This window comes from Radiomyces spectabilis (assembly GCF_025331425.1).
Source record: "Radiomyces spectabilis strain NRRL 2753 chromosome Unknown BYT42scaffold_1, whole genome shotgun sequence".
In the NCBI taxonomy this organism is placed as follows: domain Eukaryota; kingdom Fungi; phylum Mucoromycota; class Mucoromycetes; order Mucorales; family Radiomycetaceae; genus Radiomyces; species Radiomyces spectabilis.
This window is the reverse complement of record NW_026251926.1, coordinates 314,951-334,896: the sequence shown is the minus strand read 5'-3', so window position 1 is coordinate 334,896 and position 19,946 is coordinate 314,951. Positions and strand designations below refer to the sequence as shown.

Below are 19,946 nucleotides of genomic sequence, written 5' to 3'. Positions count from 1 at the left end.
CAGGTGTAATAACGTTCGATGCATTTCTGGTAGGGGACTTATTGAAGGGGCAATAACAAGAATAAAAAAGAACGTGAAAGAGAATTCACTGTCATGTCATATTGGAGCAGAGAAGACAAAAATGGACAAACAATGATATCAGTCCATCTGATTTTAACTTTGTAAATATTCCGTGATACTTATTTCGGTTACAATATTTCGAGCATTATATCCATCCGATGCATACGTCGACCATGGAATCAGCTCAAAAACAAAACAACGAAAACCGTGAGAATTTCCCGGCATTTTTCGCACGATGCGTGATCAGCCCTGATGACTACTCATTCATCTGTAATGTTTCGTTCCTTTATCGTATGATAAAAACACTTGCCATGATGCTTTTCAATTCCTCCTTCGTCTACTTGACGTTTTTATTTGCATGATACCGCACAGTACGGAACGTGCATGATGAATGGCTGTTGTGACCAAAGAAACAGATGAGCCGCAACGCACCGCATGGAAGAGAAACAGTGCCACGTATACATATATGTTCAACTTGCTAAAAAGCACCGTCAAATGAACAGGGTGAATGAATGGCTTGATGGATGTGCTTGCATAGGTACAAATTATAGAGGTGGAGTAAAAAAAAAAATAAAAAAAAAAAAAGGAATGGGGAAATTCAAATTATACATTTGGTTAGGCTTAGGCAAAGACAAAATTAACAGCCGCATTTGCCAGCCCAGCTTCTTCAATCGATTGATCCACCAATTCAATCAGTTGCTGACGGTTAAATACCAACTAAATACGAAAAAAAAAACGCAAAATCATTAAACACATGAGATCAAGTGCGTAGCATACCGGAGATCAGATACTTACCTCAAACGGCCTGCTTTGTGCTTCTGGCACTTGATATTTGATGAATTCAAACAAATATCGAACAGGGTCCGACTTTAATAATCGTCGAATTAGGCGACTTCCATCCGCCATTCTAATCTGTATACGTGTGGAATTTGCCAGATCCGTTGGTTCATCTCTTTGCACAGGTTGTATTGAGTCCAACACCGAGGTGACTTGGTTTTGCTCTTCTTCCTGTTCTTCTGGTTTCGCCTCATTTTCTGCTTCCTCAACCTTTGCTTCATCATCCAAGGATATCTGGGATCCTTCGTGACTGGTGGAACTCATGGTTTGAGGTGTACTGCCCAACGATGCTGCAATGGCCGCATTGATTTGTTCTTCTTCGCTCATGTCGGATATATTCTATGAGGATGGTCTGATTTAGACAATCGCCCTTTTCTTTTGGAAATCTGAAAAAAGACACACACCTTCATTGTACGTGGTCGTTTCATGGCTGCCGAACGTGCAACCTCTGGGGGTGCACTCTGTTCCAGAAATTCAGTCACTAATAGATACCAAATGTGAGCAACAACATGTTTACACGTCAAAATCGTTGACTTCAATTCTTACCTTCCATGAGGAAATCATTGGGTGTCAATGTCGATTCCCACACTTTGACCCGTTCGCCTGACCAGAAACACCGTCAGATAATGATTACACTTGCGACATCTGAGGGATAAATTACCTGTGCGTGCATCAATGATGGCTGTATGGGGATATGTTTGGATAGGATAAAGCGTCAAATAGCGTTTTCCTTCAGGTGTATCATTATGGTACTAGTTGTACAATAAAACGTTATGCCCTGAGCAGTTCTGCGCGTGTATAGCTTTTGTTCATTTTACCTGAAGAAAAATAAACGATTCTTTCACCAGGTCCTTGACGAATGGGTCACTCCATAAATCTCGATTGAGCACCTGACATGCGAATTCGGTTGGATTGTGAATATTGATCAGCAGCCATTTATTCTTTTCCCGTGCTGCAGCCCGTGCCTAGAAAGAATTCGACATTGACGGTTAGAAAGCTCAAAATGATTCAGGGAGTCGTGATCTCTCACCTCCTCAAAACCTCCTTCAAACATGATGTCAAATGGAGGACGGAAAAGATCAGCCAGTCGTCTTGTTTTTGCAGAGACGGCTGGTGAACCGGTGGGATTCACTGGGGCAAAAGAGGTGGATCGGCCTGGGAGTGAAAAACCAGTGTTAGCTTGATGGCTGTATCATTGTCCAATTGATTTTTTCGTGTCTGAAAAATGACGACGATCTACCTGCTAGTGGATCACGAGGGCTTGTGGAAGAATCGCCTTGGTTAAAGACGGAGCGAGGTGGATAAGTTGTGGCTAGAACCAAACGTTTAAGAAGTGAGTCATAACGCAAAAAAATAACGAGTTGCATTCTCACCATCGCTCGATCGCCAAAACGGTTGTTCATCAAACATTGGACTGCCACCTGCAAGGATATCATGTTTTGGGGCGATGGGCGCTCTGACTCGTTGTTGTCGTTCTTCTTCTTCCTGCTGAAACTGACGAGCCAGTTCTTCGTCTGTTAACATGCTGCTGTCTTCCATTTGCCAGCTAGGTGTTGACTGTCGTGTATCGGTTTCGGTGGCAGTTGGAACCGGCTGGGAAGCGCCATCACCGCTTTCCAAGTATAGTGTCACGGCCGTTTCAACGTCACCGTCAGCAATCTGTAGAGCAGCAAGTTAGTACCACTGTGCAGACTAAACCGCGATTTTCGATTGGCATAGCCTACTTGTAGATAATTCTCAGCCACTTCTGTAGAAGCGCCCGTTACAGCGCAGAAATCCGTAATCTTTGAATCGGTATCCATTGTGTGAGGGCAGACGGGTGCGTTCTTTTTTATTGCAACTGATAACGTCAGTCGTCGGAAAAGGTGTGGAATTTGGGACGATTTGGAGATCCGGCGGGGTCACGTCAAATGCGATATTGTGACTTGTATTCATCGAAGCCACTCACCATGTTAAAGTAGGAAATCTGCCAATTTTTTTTAAATTACACACTTTTGGCCAGTCCGTCAGTTTGCAAATGGGCAAGAGAAAGCACGCCGAGGGCTCTGAAAGCAAGAGTGGCAAGCATATCAAAGTGAGCTTAGCCAAGAAACAGGACAATATCGAACCACCATTCTTGGGTAACGTAGCCTATACATTCCCCCACCCTCGATCTTTGATGAGTTTCCACTCACCCGTTTCACAGCCGCCTTTCCCGGTACACAGCCTTCCAGTGACACTCGATTCACCCCATACAAACTTCAAGGTGATGTCCCAAAGAAGAGACAGAATCATCGCTTTGTAAGCGGCGAGACCGAGAAGGTCGTATTTTCAGCAGCCAACTTTGGCGACGAAGCAGCTCAAGGCGTTTACTGCAAGTAAGGAATCGTCGACTTGTGGGCAGATCAACAACCCATGTGGGATACTGAACTTGCTTATTTAGATATCTCGTTGGCGTTTTTTCAAAGGAAAAACAGGAACTCACCGTTGCACCGACGTCGGTCATGGCCATGCGACGAAAGGTGAAGGCTCTCATGTCCTCGACGAGTGAAAAGACTTCTGCCAGCAATACCTACGGCCAAGCACGAGCTGCTCTTGGTCTGGCTTTTGGTACTGCCAAAGCCAAGGCTCAATTGCGTGATGAGGAGCGCAATTTGGTCAAGGGTGAAGAACTGGAAGACGTGATGGCCTCGATTCATCACGAAATTGGCAAATCGACTGCCAACACCCCATCACAAGCGGAACTGCGCAAGGAAATGGAAAAGGAATTGCCCATTCCTGCACACAATATGGAAGCCACCACTCCCGAAGAAGCCTACGATATTTCGAGCATTGTTACCGACGACGAGTTGAACGCGGTCCCTGTAAAGGATTTGTTGAAAGAGACGACATTGGAAGGTGTACAGAATCTTTTGCCTTTCAGTTTATCATCGTTTGTCAATGACCGTGTGATGGCCATTATCAAGGGCAGTGGCAAGAAGGACCGCAAGAAGCTTCGTATGGTTGTATATATTTCTTACTTGATGGCATACCTGCGCAAGATCCGACCCGACGATTTGAAACAACGCAGAAGAGTTGAAGCCGCCTTACAAAACCCTCCCTCCATCATTGTGGACAAGTTAACCGAACGATTCACCATTTCCAATGTGTAAGGAATTACTTTTAATGTAAATTGGAGTGATTAGGCTAACTCGATGTATTTTCTTTCAGCCGTACCCCGTTGATGGCGGACAAGATATTGTGTTATCTGTTTGTGCTGTGTCTGTATGTCGCTGATTTCAAGTTATATCCTGATTCTCTTTCCAAAGACCTCTCCATCAAGCCATCCAAGGCCGCCAACATGCTTAGAAACTTGGGTTGTAAAATAGACAAGTGCACCGCCGAAGAAATTTCCGCTGCCGGCTTTGATAGCAGAACCAGTCCCAAGAAGGCCGTCTTGGTCGTCCCTCTCAAGTTCCCTGAAATCAGAAAAGGCAAACGCAAGCAGTAAAAAAAATCATCATCATCATACAACTTTTTGCTTTCATTCAACACCCAAAAAAAAATAAAAATTGTAATATCCCTCATGATTATAGATAATGCTACGCCGCCTGTTCGGAAATGTTGACTAGGCTCTTTGGGTGGTGTGACACGATTGTCACCATGCACTTCGTGGATCTTCTTTTTTCTGAATTTCGGTCAACTCGAGAATCGGTATTGGCGCCGTTACATAGACTGTGTCTGTTATGTAATGGACTTGACGGACTGGAATTAAAATCGAAATTTTCATGTAATCATAAAAGATTCTGGAAAATTGTTCGCAGCATAACATTAAGAATAAGACACATAATACAACATGTTGGAGTAAGGCGAAACACACGCACACACACACACACACACACACACACAAAGAGAAAGAAACGGCCGCATAAGCTACATGGTCAATTCAGTTTGGCCCCAAGAACAAACTTGAACAAGTACAAACCAAAATTTGGCTTTATCCTTCTTGTTATGCTTCTATAAACACATGGAATGTATGTTTCCGTATGAAAACTGTTCCGGGGCGGTTTAAGATAAGGTTTTATTGATATTATGATAACGTTGTGAAGGTGAAAAGGAAAGTATTTTATTTACAAACGTGACAGACTACAATTTATGATACAATAGCTATATTAAAGCAAGCCACAGGAAGTTCACCGGGGACCAAGGACTTGCGACCAAGAGAAACCATGATGGGAATGGCAAGCAAACCAGAGGAGAAACCATGGAGACAGCATAAGGCAGGCATCGCCGGAGGATGATGGATGACAAGCAAACGACAAAAAAAAAAAAAAGGAAAAAGGTACTTACCATCAGCCAGCCAATCGGAACCAAAAATCAAGCAAAAAGAGGAAGAGGAAGAGGAAAGGGAAGGGAAGGAGGGTGGGGACGGGGAAGAGAGGGTAGGGAAAGGAAGGGAAGGAAAGGGAAGCGAATAAAAGGAAGGATAGGGAAGGGAAGGAAAGTCGGAAAGTGGGTATGAAAGGAAGAGAGGAAAGGAAAGGAAACAGAAGGGGAGGGAAGCGGAGGGAAGAGAGAGTAGGAAAGGGAAAAGGATAGTGAAGAAGGGTAGATAAAGGAGGGAATGAAAGGGTCGAAAAGAGAGGAAAGGGAAGATGGGGGACCACTTACCTTGTTCACTTACCTTCTTGACTTACCTTGTTCACTAACCTTGTTCACTTACCTTGCTCACTTACCTTGTTTAGATTATCGACCTATAGTAAAAAATGGGGGGAAAAGGGCAAGTATCAGTAAACGATGTCCTTCAACTGTAATCATAAATTACTGTGAAGAAAAGAAAATGCTGCCATCCATCATCCACAAAAGAGATCTAAAGAAAAAATGACATGATGATCCATTAGCAGCTTATCAAAAGAGCCATGGGAGAGTAGCAGAAGTAGAAAAACGAAGAAAAAGACGAAAAGAGCCAAAAAACAAAAAGAAAAAAGACGCCCTTTTTCGTCCTATCATTCATCGTTTTCCGTCGTCGTTTGAAAAACTTTTTCACATAAAGTTTGCTTCTATTCATTTCATTGGATTGAATACATAATTGACATCATGTCGGCAACGTCCATCCCTCTGTTTGCGACGAATGGCCCAAATTTGGCTACCATCGTTTTTTTGATATGGGTTCTTGGCTACCAAAAAGGGCATGCCTAGCAAAATCAACTTTTCTAACAAGCTCGCATCTCGATGAAAAAAGATGCGGAAAGTGGGGAATCCACCATTATTTTGTGCAAGGGAAACGACGATGTCAAGAAAGTAAAGTGTCAGGTTTAAAGAAACCATGGAAAATGAAGTGGCCAAGTTCATCTTTTTTTTTTTTTTAAAAAAAAAAGGGATGCTGCGGACCTTATTCGGTTCCCGCTGCATGAAAATGACAGTAAAATAGATCCGCTTCTAATGGACTTCTTTGTAATCAGTGATGCTGTGACTCTTTCTGTGGGTCGACTCCTGGTATTATACACGATGTAGGCATTGACGGTCAAATTCATTGGTGTAGGTAGACATCAGCAATTTAATGAGGTTTCATGATCATGTTTCTCTTTCGGTATGCATGGAGATCAAAAGATTAATTTGAAGCTGTCAAACTTAACCGCAGCCTCTTTGGATGGAGATGAGCTTTTACTTTCTTTGCACCATCAAATTCATCTCACTTACAGTATGATACTGTCACTTGTATATTAATTCTCGTTTTTCGCGCTTTTTTTTTTTTTTTGTGAGCGAAACGCCAGCTAATTCAAAAATCAATCTCTTTGTGAGATGGGCTGTACCTGGTTATGTCAATTTGAACGATGTTTCAGCTTCACAAAACCCCAAATGATTTTGTTATGATACCCATTTGCTCCTCTGCTTGACAGATGGTAGATACCATGAGCGGATCACAGGAAACCAAATAGTTAATAATTCGTGCGCAACAACCATGAACGAGATAAAAAGAAATAATCGAGTTTGTTTAAATCATATGCTATGCATCCCAATCGCAACGCGGTTTATAAATAAATGGGAATCATGGATCCATCATCGTCAAAAAAAAACCATAGCAGACGTATATTTCTGACGAAAATTAAATTGGCATTGTTCGTACATCCAAATCTTAGAGTGAGTATCATATCATATATCGTTTTGTTTAGTGGTCAAGGATTGAAGTCGATCAGAAACGTCAAAAATTGACATCGCGGTAACATTGCACAAAAAATGACAAATCAAGCGTTCTTGGGCATATTTAGTACTCTGTCAACAAAAAGAACATGGGATGCAAGACACGAGATTGCGTAAATGTCAATCATTTTTACATGCGCCAAGAGCTTTTTCTTTGAATTTTTGAAACAATCGACTCAAGATTTCATGGTGTTCTCCCACGGATAGGAACAAAAATGCAAATGAACGTAATATGTCAGTTTTCATCACCATCCCATTTGTAACAAAATTCCTACAGTAATAATATCAAAAAAATTGAGGATGAAGATGGTACAAAAGCAAAAAAGACCTTATGATAATAACACTAGACGTCTCTGGGAAACGCGCACAAAAAAACGATAGGCCCAACGTCATTGGCAGTCACAAAACAGCGGAGGAAGAATAGGCGCTCTCCTGCAGTAGGCCAACGGCTTGTTTCTTTTGCAAGATCTCGAGCATGTCCGCCTTGTCACAGAAGCCGGCGGTGCCTGCTTCACAGCTTTATACCAAACTGAAAAGAGTGGGTAAAGGTGCCTATGGTTCTGTTTATAAGGGGTACGTGATGGGGTTTCATGCCTGTTTGAATGGCTCATTCCCTTTCTAATCATTTTTGCAGGATCAACAACAAGACAAAGCAAATCGTCGCAATCAAGGTGCTCAACCTAGACACCGAGGAAGATGACGTCGACGATATTCAGAAGGAAATCAGTCTATTGTCCCAGCTGACTCTCGCTCGTTCTCGAAATATTACGCCTTATTATGGAAGTATATTGAACGACACCAAACTGTGGATCATTATGGATTACGCTGCAGGCGGTAGTGTCCGAACTATTGTACGTCCATCGTCCCCAAATTGTTACGCATCTTCTTTTTGATGGTGAAATGGAAGGCTGACACAGTTTTTCACAGATGAAGTCAGGTCCTATTGAAGAAAAATATGCCTCTGTTATTACACGGGAAGTTTTGTTGGCGTTATCCTACTTGCACAAGAATCACATCATTCATAGAGATATCAAAGGTGTGCGTTGGATGATGATGATGATTTGTGGAGACAGACGACTAACTGGATTGCATGGTTGAATTTAGCGGCGAATATCCTTTTGACCGCAGAGGGCAATGTTCAGCTGTGTGATTTTGGCGTGGCAGGGCAGACGTCTGTTAGTTCGCTCAAAAGAAACACATTCGTCGGTACACCGTATGTTGAATTTACGCGAAAATACACTATTGCCCAGTACGTTCCTTTTTCTTAACTTGCCTATGCAGATACTGGATGGCACCGGAAGTCATCAGAGAAGGAGCTTCTTACGATTACAAGGTAGATATGATGCCGATTATTCAATTACGTCGCATACATATCGGCCTGCAAACAGTATTGACACCGATTTTATCGTGTTCTAGGCGGATATATGGTCGTTGGGTATCACTGTATATGAGATGATCATAGGAAACCCGCCCTTGGCTCACGTCGATCCCATGCGAGCGGTCATACTGATCCCGAAAACTAAGCCGCCAACGATGGATGATGCTCACTCCACCCAACTAAAAGATTTCATTGAATCGTGTTTATGCGAAGATCCGAATGATGTAGGGTTTGCTTGGGTTGCACTGGCGATTCATGCGTCTTGCTGATTTTACGATTTTTCTGACAGCGATTAAACGCCGACGAGTTGATGAAAACCAAATTTATCAAAAGCTCCAACAAAACACCCAAAGCTATTTTACGAAATCTCATTGCCCGTTATGAATGGTGGAAAAACAACAATGAAACCAACAAACGTCTCAGCATAATATCGGATGATCTCAGTGATAGGTAATACATGGATAATGTTTGGTGTTCATTGGATAGATCCGTTTTAGCTCACATGCGGACTTGTCGCAGTGAAGACCGTGCTGGTGAGATGGATTCTTTCGAGGGAATCGCTGAAGATGGATGGATCTTTGATGCAAGTATTTGGGAGTTTTTTAAAACGCTGACTAAAGTCTAAATAAGCTAATACCGGAGGATAGACGATTAGGGATAATGTTCAACATAACGAAACGCTCCACGGAAATGACACCGTGACGCAGCCGAGGAGCTTACCTTTGTCAGAGCCCATGACAGATAATTTGTTTCATTCGACAACCGACGTGGCCGGTTCACCAAATGGTCGTGGATCTTCACCGCTGAATCGTCCTTTCCATCGCAATCCTGAATCGTTGCCCCTGTTACGACTGTTTGCCAATGCACCCAATGCTTCATCTTCCTCGGCAACAACTGATATGGCTCATTCAGCGCCACTCAATTTCATGTCTTCTTCTCAGCATCCGTCTTCGACTGCAACGCCTTCCCACCCCTCTCTATCACCGTCACCTGTCATTGATTTCACTGCCAGTGCCACTTCACAGTTAGCCACCTCCACCATGAAACCTCTTCGTACCGCTACTTCATCGCAACAGATCGATTATTCGCCTACCGTGAAAGCCCACTCTAATCTGAATCCGTCCATGACCTCCATTCCCCAACCCGCTAATCATTCCCCTCTCCTATTCCCTATATCGCCGCAGATGAATCGGGAAGATGCGTCGACCAATTTATCAGCACCCCAAGACACCATCCGACCTGTGAGTCCGCTTACGTTGAAGCCTACCTACAGCGAAACCATAGGAACACCCTCTTCGGAAGTCAGCAATACCTCGTCTGAAATACTGTCGAGCAGTGGGAAGTTGGTGCCTGGTGCACATATACGTTCCCACGCACCGCTGGGAAGTCCCTCCACCGCGAAATTGTCACCATCCAATCGATCGGCATCTTCAGATACCGGTCTCGAAGGCCGACCCATGTCTCGAGCAAGGTCGCATTCCGACCAACGCATGGTGCTTGATCAAAATAGAAGCGGATCGTCTCACGCGCATGCGGTTCACGGCCATCACCCAAGTTTCGCAGAAGCTATACCCAATGCCACTTCCAATCTTAAAGGACATGTGAATACGTCATCGCCTTTAGCTCGTCGCGTACGATCCGCTATTAGTCTTCGTCACTCGGAGGAGGACAGTATGCCACTAAAAACCCTCGTTGCCAATAAACAACAGCAGATCTACCAAGCATCGAAACATGCACAACAGCCTGTAAAAATGTCGAAACAATCAAGCATGACACCTGATGGTAAACAAACGCCGCAGACCTATGAATCTCATCGACGGAGTATCAGTGCTGATCATGTGGACGAATCGAGAAAGGTAAAAAAATACGTGATGCGTGGCAAAATATTGGTATCCTAGGATCTGACCAACTGTGGTGTAGCACGGAATGGGATCCGCTCTGGAATCAGCGACAAGTACGCTTGAGACGGCGGCCTCTGCAGGGAGCATGGAGACAAAACAGAGCCATAAAGGAAAGCCTAATGAGAAATATACGGCGGAATCACGGACGGGTTCTTCCAAGGGGGGAAGTCCTGTACCAATGTCATTGACCCCTGGGCTTACCGGACGTGCAGTTGAAGATGTTCCAGTGGTGCGTCCTTTGCAACTGGACGGACTTGGCACGGACGAAAGCGTTCAGCAAGAGTTGGTGCAATCTTTAAATGAACTGCATAGTTGGTTGGATGCACTTGAAATAGCATTTTCTCGTCTGAAATAACAACTCGTTCGTAACCCCCACATTCGGCTCTGGTTTCATTTTTGAGAAAGTCTTTTGCGTTATAGTAACCGAGGTTCCACAAATGGCGTGAGTCAGCATGGACATCAAAAGGTTTCACACAATTACCGGAAATAGTCGTTTCCGAGAATTTCAGGAACCACGGGATACAAATGATGAGTTTGATGCGAGATCCCAAAGCGTGGCAAAAAAAAAAAAAAGCCTTACTGTGTTTGTGATCCTACAGTGCAGACAGAAAATTCATGCCGTATAAGATATAGGCTGTCATTGAAATTACGGCAAAGCGCGTTGAACCAGTGAAACGACGTCGGCCAATAGAAATCATCTTGATGAGAAGTTCGTATCCGGACAATAATACGTTGAAATTATCCAGTAACGTCAAGTTTGATAGAATCCATCAGATAAATCAGAAAAATGGTAAATCCATGACAATGCCGGTGTTCCTGAATTGAAATGGGCAGGTGTACAAACACACAGCTGTCGGAACGAAAACAGGCCTATGACGTATTTTTGGTTTCATTTTTGGGTTTTGGTGACCCAGCTACAAAAAGCCTGGCGGAGTGAAAACTCAGCCAACTGTATTCTTCTTTCTGCTACTTTTCTCTTCGCGACGAGTGTTCACCATGTCCACATCGTCGAGTCCAACTTCACCTGCTTCATCGCCACTGGCGGCTCCAACAAGGCACCACCATGAACGAAAACACTCGTTTCCCCATTCCCCTCGGTCGTTGCATCGGCGAGCATTAGACCATTCTGATCATCAATATGGCCGCTTTGTACCTCCTCGACTGTAAGTTGTGTGTTCTGTAAAGCTAGGATGTCCAACAAAGGAATAAAAAAGAAGTAACAATGCCGTTATGATAGTGAGGAAGTGTCGACGAGTTCACGCCGAAACTCGCAATCGTATCCGAGCAACTCCAGCTCGGACCATCCTCGTCCTACCAATGGCCCTATCCCGTCTTCGGCGGAAAACTCAGACCTCGTGCGTCAAGAACCACCACAAAGCAAGGATCCTCGACGTCTACTAAAAATGGTCTCACATGTTCTCAAAACTCGCAGTGGACATGTACTCACTCGCAACACCATTTTGAAAATGGATCATTTTCCAAGAGGTACGCCGACAGCAAAAAAGGTGGTCATCAAAGTGGGATCGGGTAGCTAAACGCTGTCAAACACATCTAGGCATGAATACAAAACTCGATTTTCATTTGCAGGGTGCACCAAACTTTCGTGTGGCAGGTTTGAATGTCTACGGTGTTGCTCAACCCACGGTATGTAGTCAATGGGGTAAAAACGAGCAAAGGGTAGGAACTCTAAGCTAAACTTTATTATCAGGTTATCGGTTTATCCAGTATCTTGGCTTTATTGAATTGCCATCCCAAGAGTTTAACACAGTCATCCTGTACTTGGTATGTGTTGGTTTTTTTTTCTCCTTTATATTAGGCTTTTTATCAGCTGAGAGTCATTTGTTGATGAGATGACTGTTTTAGGTTTTTGACACGGGAGGAACCATTGGGTAAGATAAGAGATCGAGTGAGCCACCGGATACGCTGCATGAATAATATGCTAACGTGGGAAAAAAGTTTACTTAAATGGTTACCCTTACGTTTTGCGTGACTATGCGGACCCCATGCAGAATATGGGGGCGTTTTTGGGTATCAATTCGGTCCGTTTAGAAAAGGTGGAGGAGCGCTTGAAAGCCGACGTACTGAAGGAAGCTTCCAGTATGGGTGGCTTGCTCCTGGTCCATCAAGAATTATGTGAGTTTTCTCATCGAAGAGTGGCTGATTTGCTGTTGTGCTGATCATGGTGGTTTTCTTTTTGTTTAGCCGATGGAACAGTGGTGCCTTGCTATATTGCAGCTGATACCGTGCAAACACCACGCGAAGGTAAGAATGGGCCGAGTCGTCAAGGAGATATGATATGAACCTTAGGATTTTTACACGTTTCATATAGTATTCCGAGTCTTCCAAGCTGAAGGATATCGTCTCAAGTTTTTCCGTATTCCCATTTCGCCTGAACAAGCTCCCGAAGACAACTATTTTGATGAATACGTGCGAGTGATTAAATCCTTGGATCCCACCGATTCCCTGATTTTCAACTGTGGCATGGGTGGCGTGCGAAGTAAGTGACAGTGATCAATTGTTATTTGAAGACCCGATAAGTAACGAGCAGTGGGAACCTGCAGCGACGGTTGGCATTATCATTGCTCAAATTATTCGACGTACCCAGTTGATCGAAAGAGGCTGTGCCGACCCGTTCCCGATACCCGGATATAATTCCACTGCCTTGATTTTGGATGAAAACAGTGAAGAGGCCCAGTTGGCTATTTCGCCTGAACTCATGAAAGGCATGGAAGAAGCGGATATTGCAAGTCATCAGAACCATGCTTTACTACGATTAGTCTATGTATTGGAGAAAGGTAGGCTGCCGACTCTTCGTTTCTTTTTTTGCCCATGGTCAGGTACTGATTTCCGGTAAATTTTTCATGCTGTCAGGGTTAAACTCCAAGATGTCACCTCGTTCAGCCATTGAGTGGACGTTGGAACGCAGCGTGATGATTGAAAATTTGAAGGAAGCGATTATGGGCAATTATCAAGCTATTGTTGCATTAACGTCTGTGCTTGACAGCGGTATCTATAGCAAGAAGATGCTAGATGAAGTCATTGACCGATGTAGGTTGAACACTGCTGCATGTTGTCGTATTCCACCATTTTTACTTAATTTGTGCGGGATATTTATTAGCTGATGCGGTCGTCAATCTGCGTGAGGATATTCTCATGTACCGCATTCGACATACAACCGAGCCGTCTTCTGGATACGAGGGATCGAACAATGTTTACTTGGAAAAGGCACTGAATGGCCTCCAGCGCTACTTTTTCCTTTTATGTTTTACAGCGTACATCAACGAGTCGCCGGATACTCGCTTCGAGACCCGTTTCTCTTCGTGGGTGAAATCGCGTACAGAAATATGGACCATGTTACAACACATGCGTCGCAAAGGACCTCAGCTCTATCTGTTCCGTCCCGTGGACGATCTGCGCAACTTGAGCACCCATGGTCCGCTCGAGACTCGATGGAGTCGTCACGGCGCCCTTGGATTTGGTCGCGGCATGTTTGAGATGGTCGGAGCCGGAGCTCAAACAGGTATTGTTCCAAATGAAGTGGAACAATTCATTCTCAAGGTAATGTTCTAAGAGACAGAATTCGCTGCGCTGGATGAATAGTGTGGCTGGTGACTTATCAGATGATTAATCATGGTTGAATGGTTTTCAGGCACGTACAGGCATTGTATTGACGTCGCAAACCATTTTGAAAATGGACTTTTGGCGTCGAAGCCAGTTGGAGGACAAGGGAGACCAGCAACAGTTATCGCGACTGCCCACGCCTGGAGAACCTTTGCTGAATGAGGAAGAAGAGCGATCTTCCAACTATTTTACACACAGTGCTCAAATGCATCACACCTTCTTTGTCGAAGGTGCATCGAATTTCCGTCGTATCAAGCATACTCACGTCTACGGCGTAGCTCAGCCTACAGTGGACGGATTGCGCCAAGTGTTGCGTCGATTGTTGACCGATCGGCCGCAAAATGAAAAAGTATTGTGGATCAATTTACGTGAAGAACCCATCATTTACATTAACGGTATTCCGTACGTGCTTCGTGACCGGTACTTTACCTTGCGCAACATTCGCGTGTACAAGGGAATCACGGGTGCGCGCCTGGAACAGCTGGAGGAGCGACTCAAAGAAGACGTTATTCGTGAAGTGATGAATTATGACGGCCGAATTCTGTTGCACGGTGAGAATACCGAAGGCGATGTCCAGCCAGTGTGGGAAGAAGTGGACGTGGAAGATATCCTCACCGTTCGGGAAGTCATGGAGATGGTGGCTCAAGAGGTATCCGACGATTTGTCGCAGGATAACCATCATCAACAAGACGATATTTTACTTGATTACCATCGTGTCCCTCTGACCGCTGAAAAGCCGCCGCAGTGGGCTGATTTCGATGAATTACGCCACCTTATTGGCAATGTCGACCTGTCAAAGACGGCTCTCATTCTGTAAGTTGGATCTGTGCTAACATTGAAAAAGTAACGATGGGCACTAAACATGATCTGTAGTAACTGTCAAATTGGTCTGGGACGCTCCACTATTGGTAATGTGATGATGAATATTATATACAGTGGATCTGAAATGAACTAAACAATGATGGTGTAGGTACGGTGATTGCAACATTATTGACCAATTGGATGCGTCATTCGGATCCCTCGCGACATTCCAAGGCACCTGAGAGCGACAAGACGGTGTCCACGACCAAAATCAACTACCAAATTATCAACAGTCTGCTGAGAGTCATCAAAAATGGTTTGGAGACCAAGAGTATGGTGGATCAAGCCATCGACCAGTGTGGAGCTTATTTGAACTTACGCGAAATGATCGAGTCGGCCCACATCCAAGCAGATAATGAAACGGACGATAAAAAGCGAAAGCGAGCTCTCAAACGTGGTATTGCTGCTCTTGAGCGGTACTTCCTCTTGATTTGTTTCCAAGCGTACCTGAACAGCACTTCGCCCGAAACCATGGATGAGACCGAATCATTTGAACGATGGATGAAGCGTCATCAGGAAATGGAATGCATTTTGCTTATGTTCCATGCTGACGACGAAAGTTTATTGGTGCCGGTAGAAAAGTCGGTGGGTGACGGTGTGGCCCTGTCGAGTGAAGTGATGCGTGTTGTGAGTGCGCGACGTGGTCAAGTGTTGGCACAGCAAACCATCTTGAAGCACGATGCCTTCCCCGGTTGTCAAAAGATGAGCCTGAAGGAGAAAATCGAGGGCGCCTACAATTACCGTCGCGTTGAAGTGAAGAAGGTGAAAAATACGGTCAAGGTCGCTGGCTTGTCAGCCAACCTGAGCGGTTTAGCCGCCGATATGGAACGAGGTGACGATGATGTTCCAGTGCCTCCATTTATTTGCGGATGTGCCATGCCATCGAAAGACGCTATCAAGGCGGTGCTAAAGACAATGAACGCCGGACCCGGTGGTAAACGCAAGGTGCTATGGACTTGTCTTCGTGAAGAGCCCGTGTTATATGTCAACAAGCAGCCGTACGTGTTGCGTCTTTTCCAAGATCCACTCAAAAACCTGGAAACCACCGGTATTGCAAAAGAACGAGTGGAAAGCATGGAACATCGTATGAAGCTCGATGCTTTGGAAGAATTGGAAGAATACGAAGGACGTCTGTTATTACACGATGAAGAAGTCACGGACAAAGGCGGGTTTACATTACTGGTTCGTGAAAAATAATCTTGGTAAAATGGCATGTTCTTTCTTTGGGTTAATCGTCCATTTTCCTCTTATGTCTGTAGCCCATGTGGGAAACTGTGCCTGTTGAATGCGTCGAGACACCTAGTGAAGTGTTCCAGTCGATTATCGACGAAGGTTATATGGTGGATTATCTTCGTATTCCCATGTAAGTGGTACACACTGGATGTAGTTGTTTTGTAATAGGAACTTGTAATAATCCTTTGTGCGGATGTTACAGTACGGATGAGCAAGCGCCAATTCCCGACGTATTCGATCAACTGATTCAACGTACTCTGAACGCCAATGCAGGCGTGGATGTCGTTTTCAACTGTCAAATGGGGTACGATCAATGAAAAAACTCTCGAGTCAAACCGTTGGTCATGGGTATTAATGGATGGTTTATTTGTTAGACGAGGACGAACGACCACTGGTATGGTCACTGCTTGTTTGATGTCGATGGTATTGAAGAATGATACGATCACGGACATGACTGGCTCATTCATCATTGAAAGCCCGGAATCGACCAGAGCTGACAGCAGCATGGGAGACCGAGAAATTGATGAGTCCCACGAACAGCGTCTGCGTTACGAGAATGGCGAATACAGAATTATTCTGCAACTGATTAGTGTGTTGACGTATGGCAAATTAGCCAAGCAATTGACGGATCAAGCCATCAATATGTGCGATCATATGCAAAACTTACGAAAAGCGATTTATGATTACAAACTGCGAGCGGAGAGCCAAGACCACGGATCCAAAAAGTGGCGTGCCACACGAGAAGTCGCGCTAAATTACTTGGTGCGATACTTTTACCTGATTGTGTTTGGCAATTACTTGCTGGAAGAAATCGGGCATGCGGAATCATCGGCCGAAGATATTGTCAGCTTAGAGTCTCATACGGAGAATGACGATGATGAAAGTATTGTAGGAGAAGAAGCTCGTAAAATGACGACGTTCAAAGAATGGCTCAAAGGACGACGAGAAATCACCAATCTTATCAAATTACAATCTCTCGAATTATCATAGATTCCCCATTTTTGCTCCCCAACATCCCGAATCGTCAAATAAAAAATAAAAATCCTACTATTTCCATCATCCCCCAATCATTGGTTCGCGTTCAAATGACGTTCTATTCACAGCATGGATACGGTGTGCCTGGTTAATTATTTAAACTTGTTTGGTTTCAGTTTTGTGAGTACGATATGATACGTGCCATAATGAGTCACTATCGGGAGGAAATCTGTTACTTAGAGATAACATTGGATGCTGTAACGATAAAAGGACACGTTCCGGGAGATGTGCCTGATTTCGGAAGTCCATTCTTGAATCCCTGAAAGACCGTGCGAGGATGTTTACATAAAGCCGATGATAGTCTTTTGAGTTTGGGGAATCACCAGGTCTTGGACCATTTCCGGATGGTCGAGAAGGTTTTTCTTTGTTAGACAAATGAATTTTAAAGAAACATTTCCATTCCTATTTTCTTGGTTACAGAGATCATTGGTGATGTTTCAAAAAGTTTAGATACCGAAACCGATCTGCGAGCGTTGCCGATCGATTACGTTGGATGGTCTGTGTGCAAGGGTTTTTCTTTAATCGAGTGGTGTGCTTATGCACACGAAAAAAGAAAAAAAAAATTGACGAGTTCAATCAGCGCTAAACTCAGGAGCATAAATGGCGATAAGAAAGGGAAATTTCGATCATAGCCTTTTTTTTAATCCTCCTCTCCCCTTTATTCATAAAATTTTTTTTTCATAGACTTGATCTATTGAGTACGATGGATCAAGACCGTAAAAGCCTTTCATCACAGACAGAACGGATAACGAGTCTCGATACGGACGAGAAACAACGATACACTAATACTACCTTCAGAGCCAAGCTACGCCGAATCGTTCGACATGCATGGCACCTATTTCTTAAACCGTTTGCCAAAATATGGCGGTTTTTAAGAAGACGAACGAACTTAACAATCTGGATTGTTATTGGCATGGCAGTGGGAATCCTCATTGGCCATTTTGCTCCTCAATTCGGACAAGAGATAAAACCGTTGGGAACTGCGTTTATCCGAATGATTACCATTATCGAAATACCTCTTATTTTCTCTACCCTGGTGGTCGGCATCGCGGGTCATGGTGATGATGTTGGCCAAGTCGGCAAACTTGCTGTCAAGACAATTATTGTAAGTATAAAAAATTTCTCTCAGGTTTTTGGATTGAATTAAAGAAGAAATCTAAACTCTGGCTTTTTTTTTCAGTATTTTGAAATTATTACTACATTGGCCCTGGCCGTGGGTCTTATCATGGCGAATCTGATCAAGCCTGGCAAGGGCGTGGTGCTCACGGGCGATACATCAGATTTTGATGAATTAGCACAGCAAGGCCAAGATATTACATGGCATCATGAATTGTTCATGATCATTCCCGAGAATTTCTTTAAAGCCGCAGTAGACAACTCCATCTTGGGTGTTGTCTTTTGCGCGGCCATGTTCTCTTGTGCCATGATGAAGGCGGATAAGCATTCGAAAAAAGTCATGCTTGAGTTCAATCATTCTTTATCCCTGATCATGTTCAAATTTGTCGCTCTAATTATGAACTGTAAGTCAGCAGTCATTCCTCCCGTTTTTCATGTGGATTTGGAACTAAATGTACACTTTAGATGCTCCTATCGGTATCGCTGCCTCACTTGCTGCCACCATTGGAGCCAATGGAATTAATGTTTTGGCTAACCTGGGTAAACTAATTGGTGCACTGTATGCGTCCTTGGTGGTGTTTGTCGTGGTGATACTCGTTCCCATCATGTTGGTGGCACGTATCCCGGTGATTGGGTTTTTCAAAGCAGCGGCACAACCATGGCTGATTGCTTTTAGCTCGGCTTCCAGTGAATCGGCACTTCCAAAAGCCATGGAAAATATGTGCTCTTTCGGTTGTCCAAGCTCCTTGACTGCTTTTGTAATTCCATGGTAAGTTGGAAGAGAAATTAAAGCTGCTCTGACGGAGATCAGTAGGCTGATTGAAATGGAATGAATTTTTTGGTAGTGGCTATTCATTCAATCTGGACGGTACAACACTGTACCTTGCATTGGCCAGTATTTTTGCTGCACAAGCTGGTGGCATCAATCTAAGCATTGGTACGCAACTATCGATTATGGGCACGTTGATGTTGTCATCCAAAGGTGTGGCGGCTATTCCACGTGCATCGCTAATTGTCTTGGTGGGCACCTTGGTGCAGTATGGACTACCGGGTCAAGCCGTTTCGATGATAATGGGAATAGATGCAATCATGGATATGGGGCGTACTTCAATCAATGTTTTCGGTAACTGTTTGGGAAGCTGTATTATGGCTCGCATTGAAGGCAGTTTTCGAGGTGCCGATTGGCAGGAAGAAGAATTGGAGCGCCAGCGTGAACAGATGCAAGAACCGGATGCCCTTGATGGGGATGTGAGTTCCGACAGTCTTCTTCACGATGATACGAATGAAGAACTCTCCGACGTCGTCGTTGTTCACCACCACGACAAATCTATCCCACCTGCGTAGTCGAATCGCTTTGGATATCATACATCCCTTACGCCTCTACTTCCGTGAATTTTCCCCTTTTTATGATGCCTTTGTTTTGTAATACATTCTACATCATCTATATGCACGTCCTGTAGATCAATTCATCGATATCTAAAGATGATAAAAATCCAAAAAAGTTTTTCAGTTCTTTCTTGTAAAAGTAAGCAATACAGAAATGGTATATTGTTAATGAAGAATGACAATGCGGTAGTGGCAACAAAACAAGAAATATTTTGAGATGGTTTGGTAAAAGATAAAAGAAAAAAAAGGAACCAAACAGCCCCGTACTGTAAAAAATGACATGAATAAGTGACAATAGAAAACGAAGATATATACATGAGATAAAAAATTGAGTACATGGGTATAAAGCGGAAAGAAAA

The 19,946-nt window shown here is 44.0% G+C and overlaps 8 protein-coding genes across 8 annotated transcripts; 6 read left to right on the top strand and 2 right to left on the bottom strand.

The window, feature by feature from the left end:
• Positions 1–681: 681 nt before the first annotated feature.
• On the bottom strand, positions 682–2,699 carry BYT42DRAFT_541665 (uncharacterized protein; the record flags this gene model as incomplete). Its single annotated transcript, XM_051565565.1, has 10 exons — positions 682–777; positions 856–1,236; positions 1,302–1,378; positions 1,444–1,500; positions 1,559–1,649; positions 1,716–1,862; positions 1,928–2,052; positions 2,138–2,209; positions 2,271–2,556; positions 2,622–2,699. The coding sequence occupies 10 exons, from the start codon at positions 2,697–2,699 to the stop codon at positions 682–684; spliced, it is 1,410 nt and encodes a 469-aa protein (XP_051427921.1).
• A 198-nt stretch (positions 2,700–2,897) lies between these two features.
• On the top strand, positions 2,898–4,679 carry BYT42DRAFT_550843 (RNA polymerase I associated factor, A49-like protein). The gene is made up of 4 exons (XM_051566186.1): positions 2,898–3,017; positions 3,083–3,254; positions 3,320–4,024; positions 4,087–4,679. Exons 1-4 carry the CDS (start codon positions 2,915–2,917, stop codon positions 4,364–4,366), a joined length of 1,260 nt encoding a protein of 419 aa, XP_051427920.1. The 5' UTR covers positions 2,898–2,914; the 3' UTR covers positions 4,367–4,679.
• Positions 4,680–4,914: 235 nt separating this feature from the next.
• Positions 4,915–5,231, bottom strand: BYT42DRAFT_550841 (uncharacterized protein). Its single transcript, XM_051566185.1, has one exon. The coding sequence runs from the start codon at positions 5,206–5,208 to the stop codon at positions 5,023–5,025; it is 186 nt and encodes a 61-aa protein (XP_051427919.1). The 5' UTR covers positions 5,209–5,231; the 3' UTR covers positions 4,915–5,022.
• Positions 5,232–7,531: 2,300 nt separating this feature from the next.
• On the top strand, positions 7,532–8,888 carry BYT42DRAFT_487790 (Pkinase-domain-containing protein; the record flags this gene model as incomplete). The annotated part of the gene is made up of 7 exons (XM_051563832.1): positions 7,532–7,629; positions 7,691–7,907; positions 7,984–8,092; positions 8,161–8,269; positions 8,338–8,389; positions 8,473–8,658; positions 8,724–8,888. 7 exons carry the CDS (start codon positions 7,532–7,534, stop codon positions 8,886–8,888), a joined length of 936 nt encoding a protein of 311 aa, XP_051427918.1.
• A 280-nt stretch (positions 8,889–9,168) lies between these two features.
• BYT42DRAFT_609180 (uncharacterized protein) lies at positions 9,169–10,690 on the top strand (the record flags this gene model as incomplete). Its single annotated transcript, XM_051571228.1, has 2 exons — positions 9,169–10,290; positions 10,355–10,690. 2 exons carry the CDS (start codon positions 9,169–9,171, stop codon positions 10,688–10,690), a joined length of 1,458 nt encoding a protein of 485 aa, XP_051427917.1.
• Positions 10,691–11,738: 1,048 nt separating this feature from the next.
• On the top strand, positions 11,739–17,040 carry BYT42DRAFT_487167 (inositol hexakisphosphate-domain-containing protein; the record flags this gene model as incomplete). The annotated part of the gene is made up of 17 exons (XM_051563780.1): positions 11,739–11,820; positions 11,891–11,979; positions 12,044–12,123; positions 12,199–12,224; positions 12,292–12,468; positions 12,538–12,597; positions 12,665–12,832; positions 12,897–13,130; positions 13,207–13,383; positions 13,454–13,893; positions 13,985–14,049; positions 14,155–14,769; positions 14,830–14,891; positions 14,927–15,999; positions 16,077–16,180; positions 16,253–16,354; positions 16,425–17,040. 17 exons carry the CDS (start codon positions 11,739–11,741, stop codon positions 17,038–17,040), a joined length of 4,170 nt encoding a protein of 1,389 aa, XP_051427916.1.
• Positions 17,041–17,788: 748 nt separating this feature from the next.
• BYT42DRAFT_591195 (Sodium:dicarboxylate symporter) lies at positions 17,789–18,974 on the top strand (the record flags this gene model as incomplete). The annotated part of the gene is made up of 3 exons (XM_051570527.1): positions 17,789–18,190; positions 18,266–18,605; positions 18,667–18,974. 3 exons carry the CDS (start codon positions 17,789–17,791, stop codon positions 18,972–18,974), a joined length of 1,050 nt encoding a protein of 349 aa, XP_051427915.1.
• A 41-nt stretch (positions 18,975–19,015) lies between these two features.
• BYT42DRAFT_4180 (uncharacterized protein) lies at positions 19,016–19,748 on the top strand. Its single transcript, XM_051563470.1, has one exon. It carries the CDS (start codon positions 19,156–19,158, stop codon positions 19,543–19,545), a length of 390 nt encoding a protein of 129 aa, XP_051427914.1. The 5' UTR covers positions 19,016–19,155; the 3' UTR covers positions 19,546–19,748.
• The last annotated feature ends 198 nt before the right edge of the window (positions 19,749–19,946 follow it).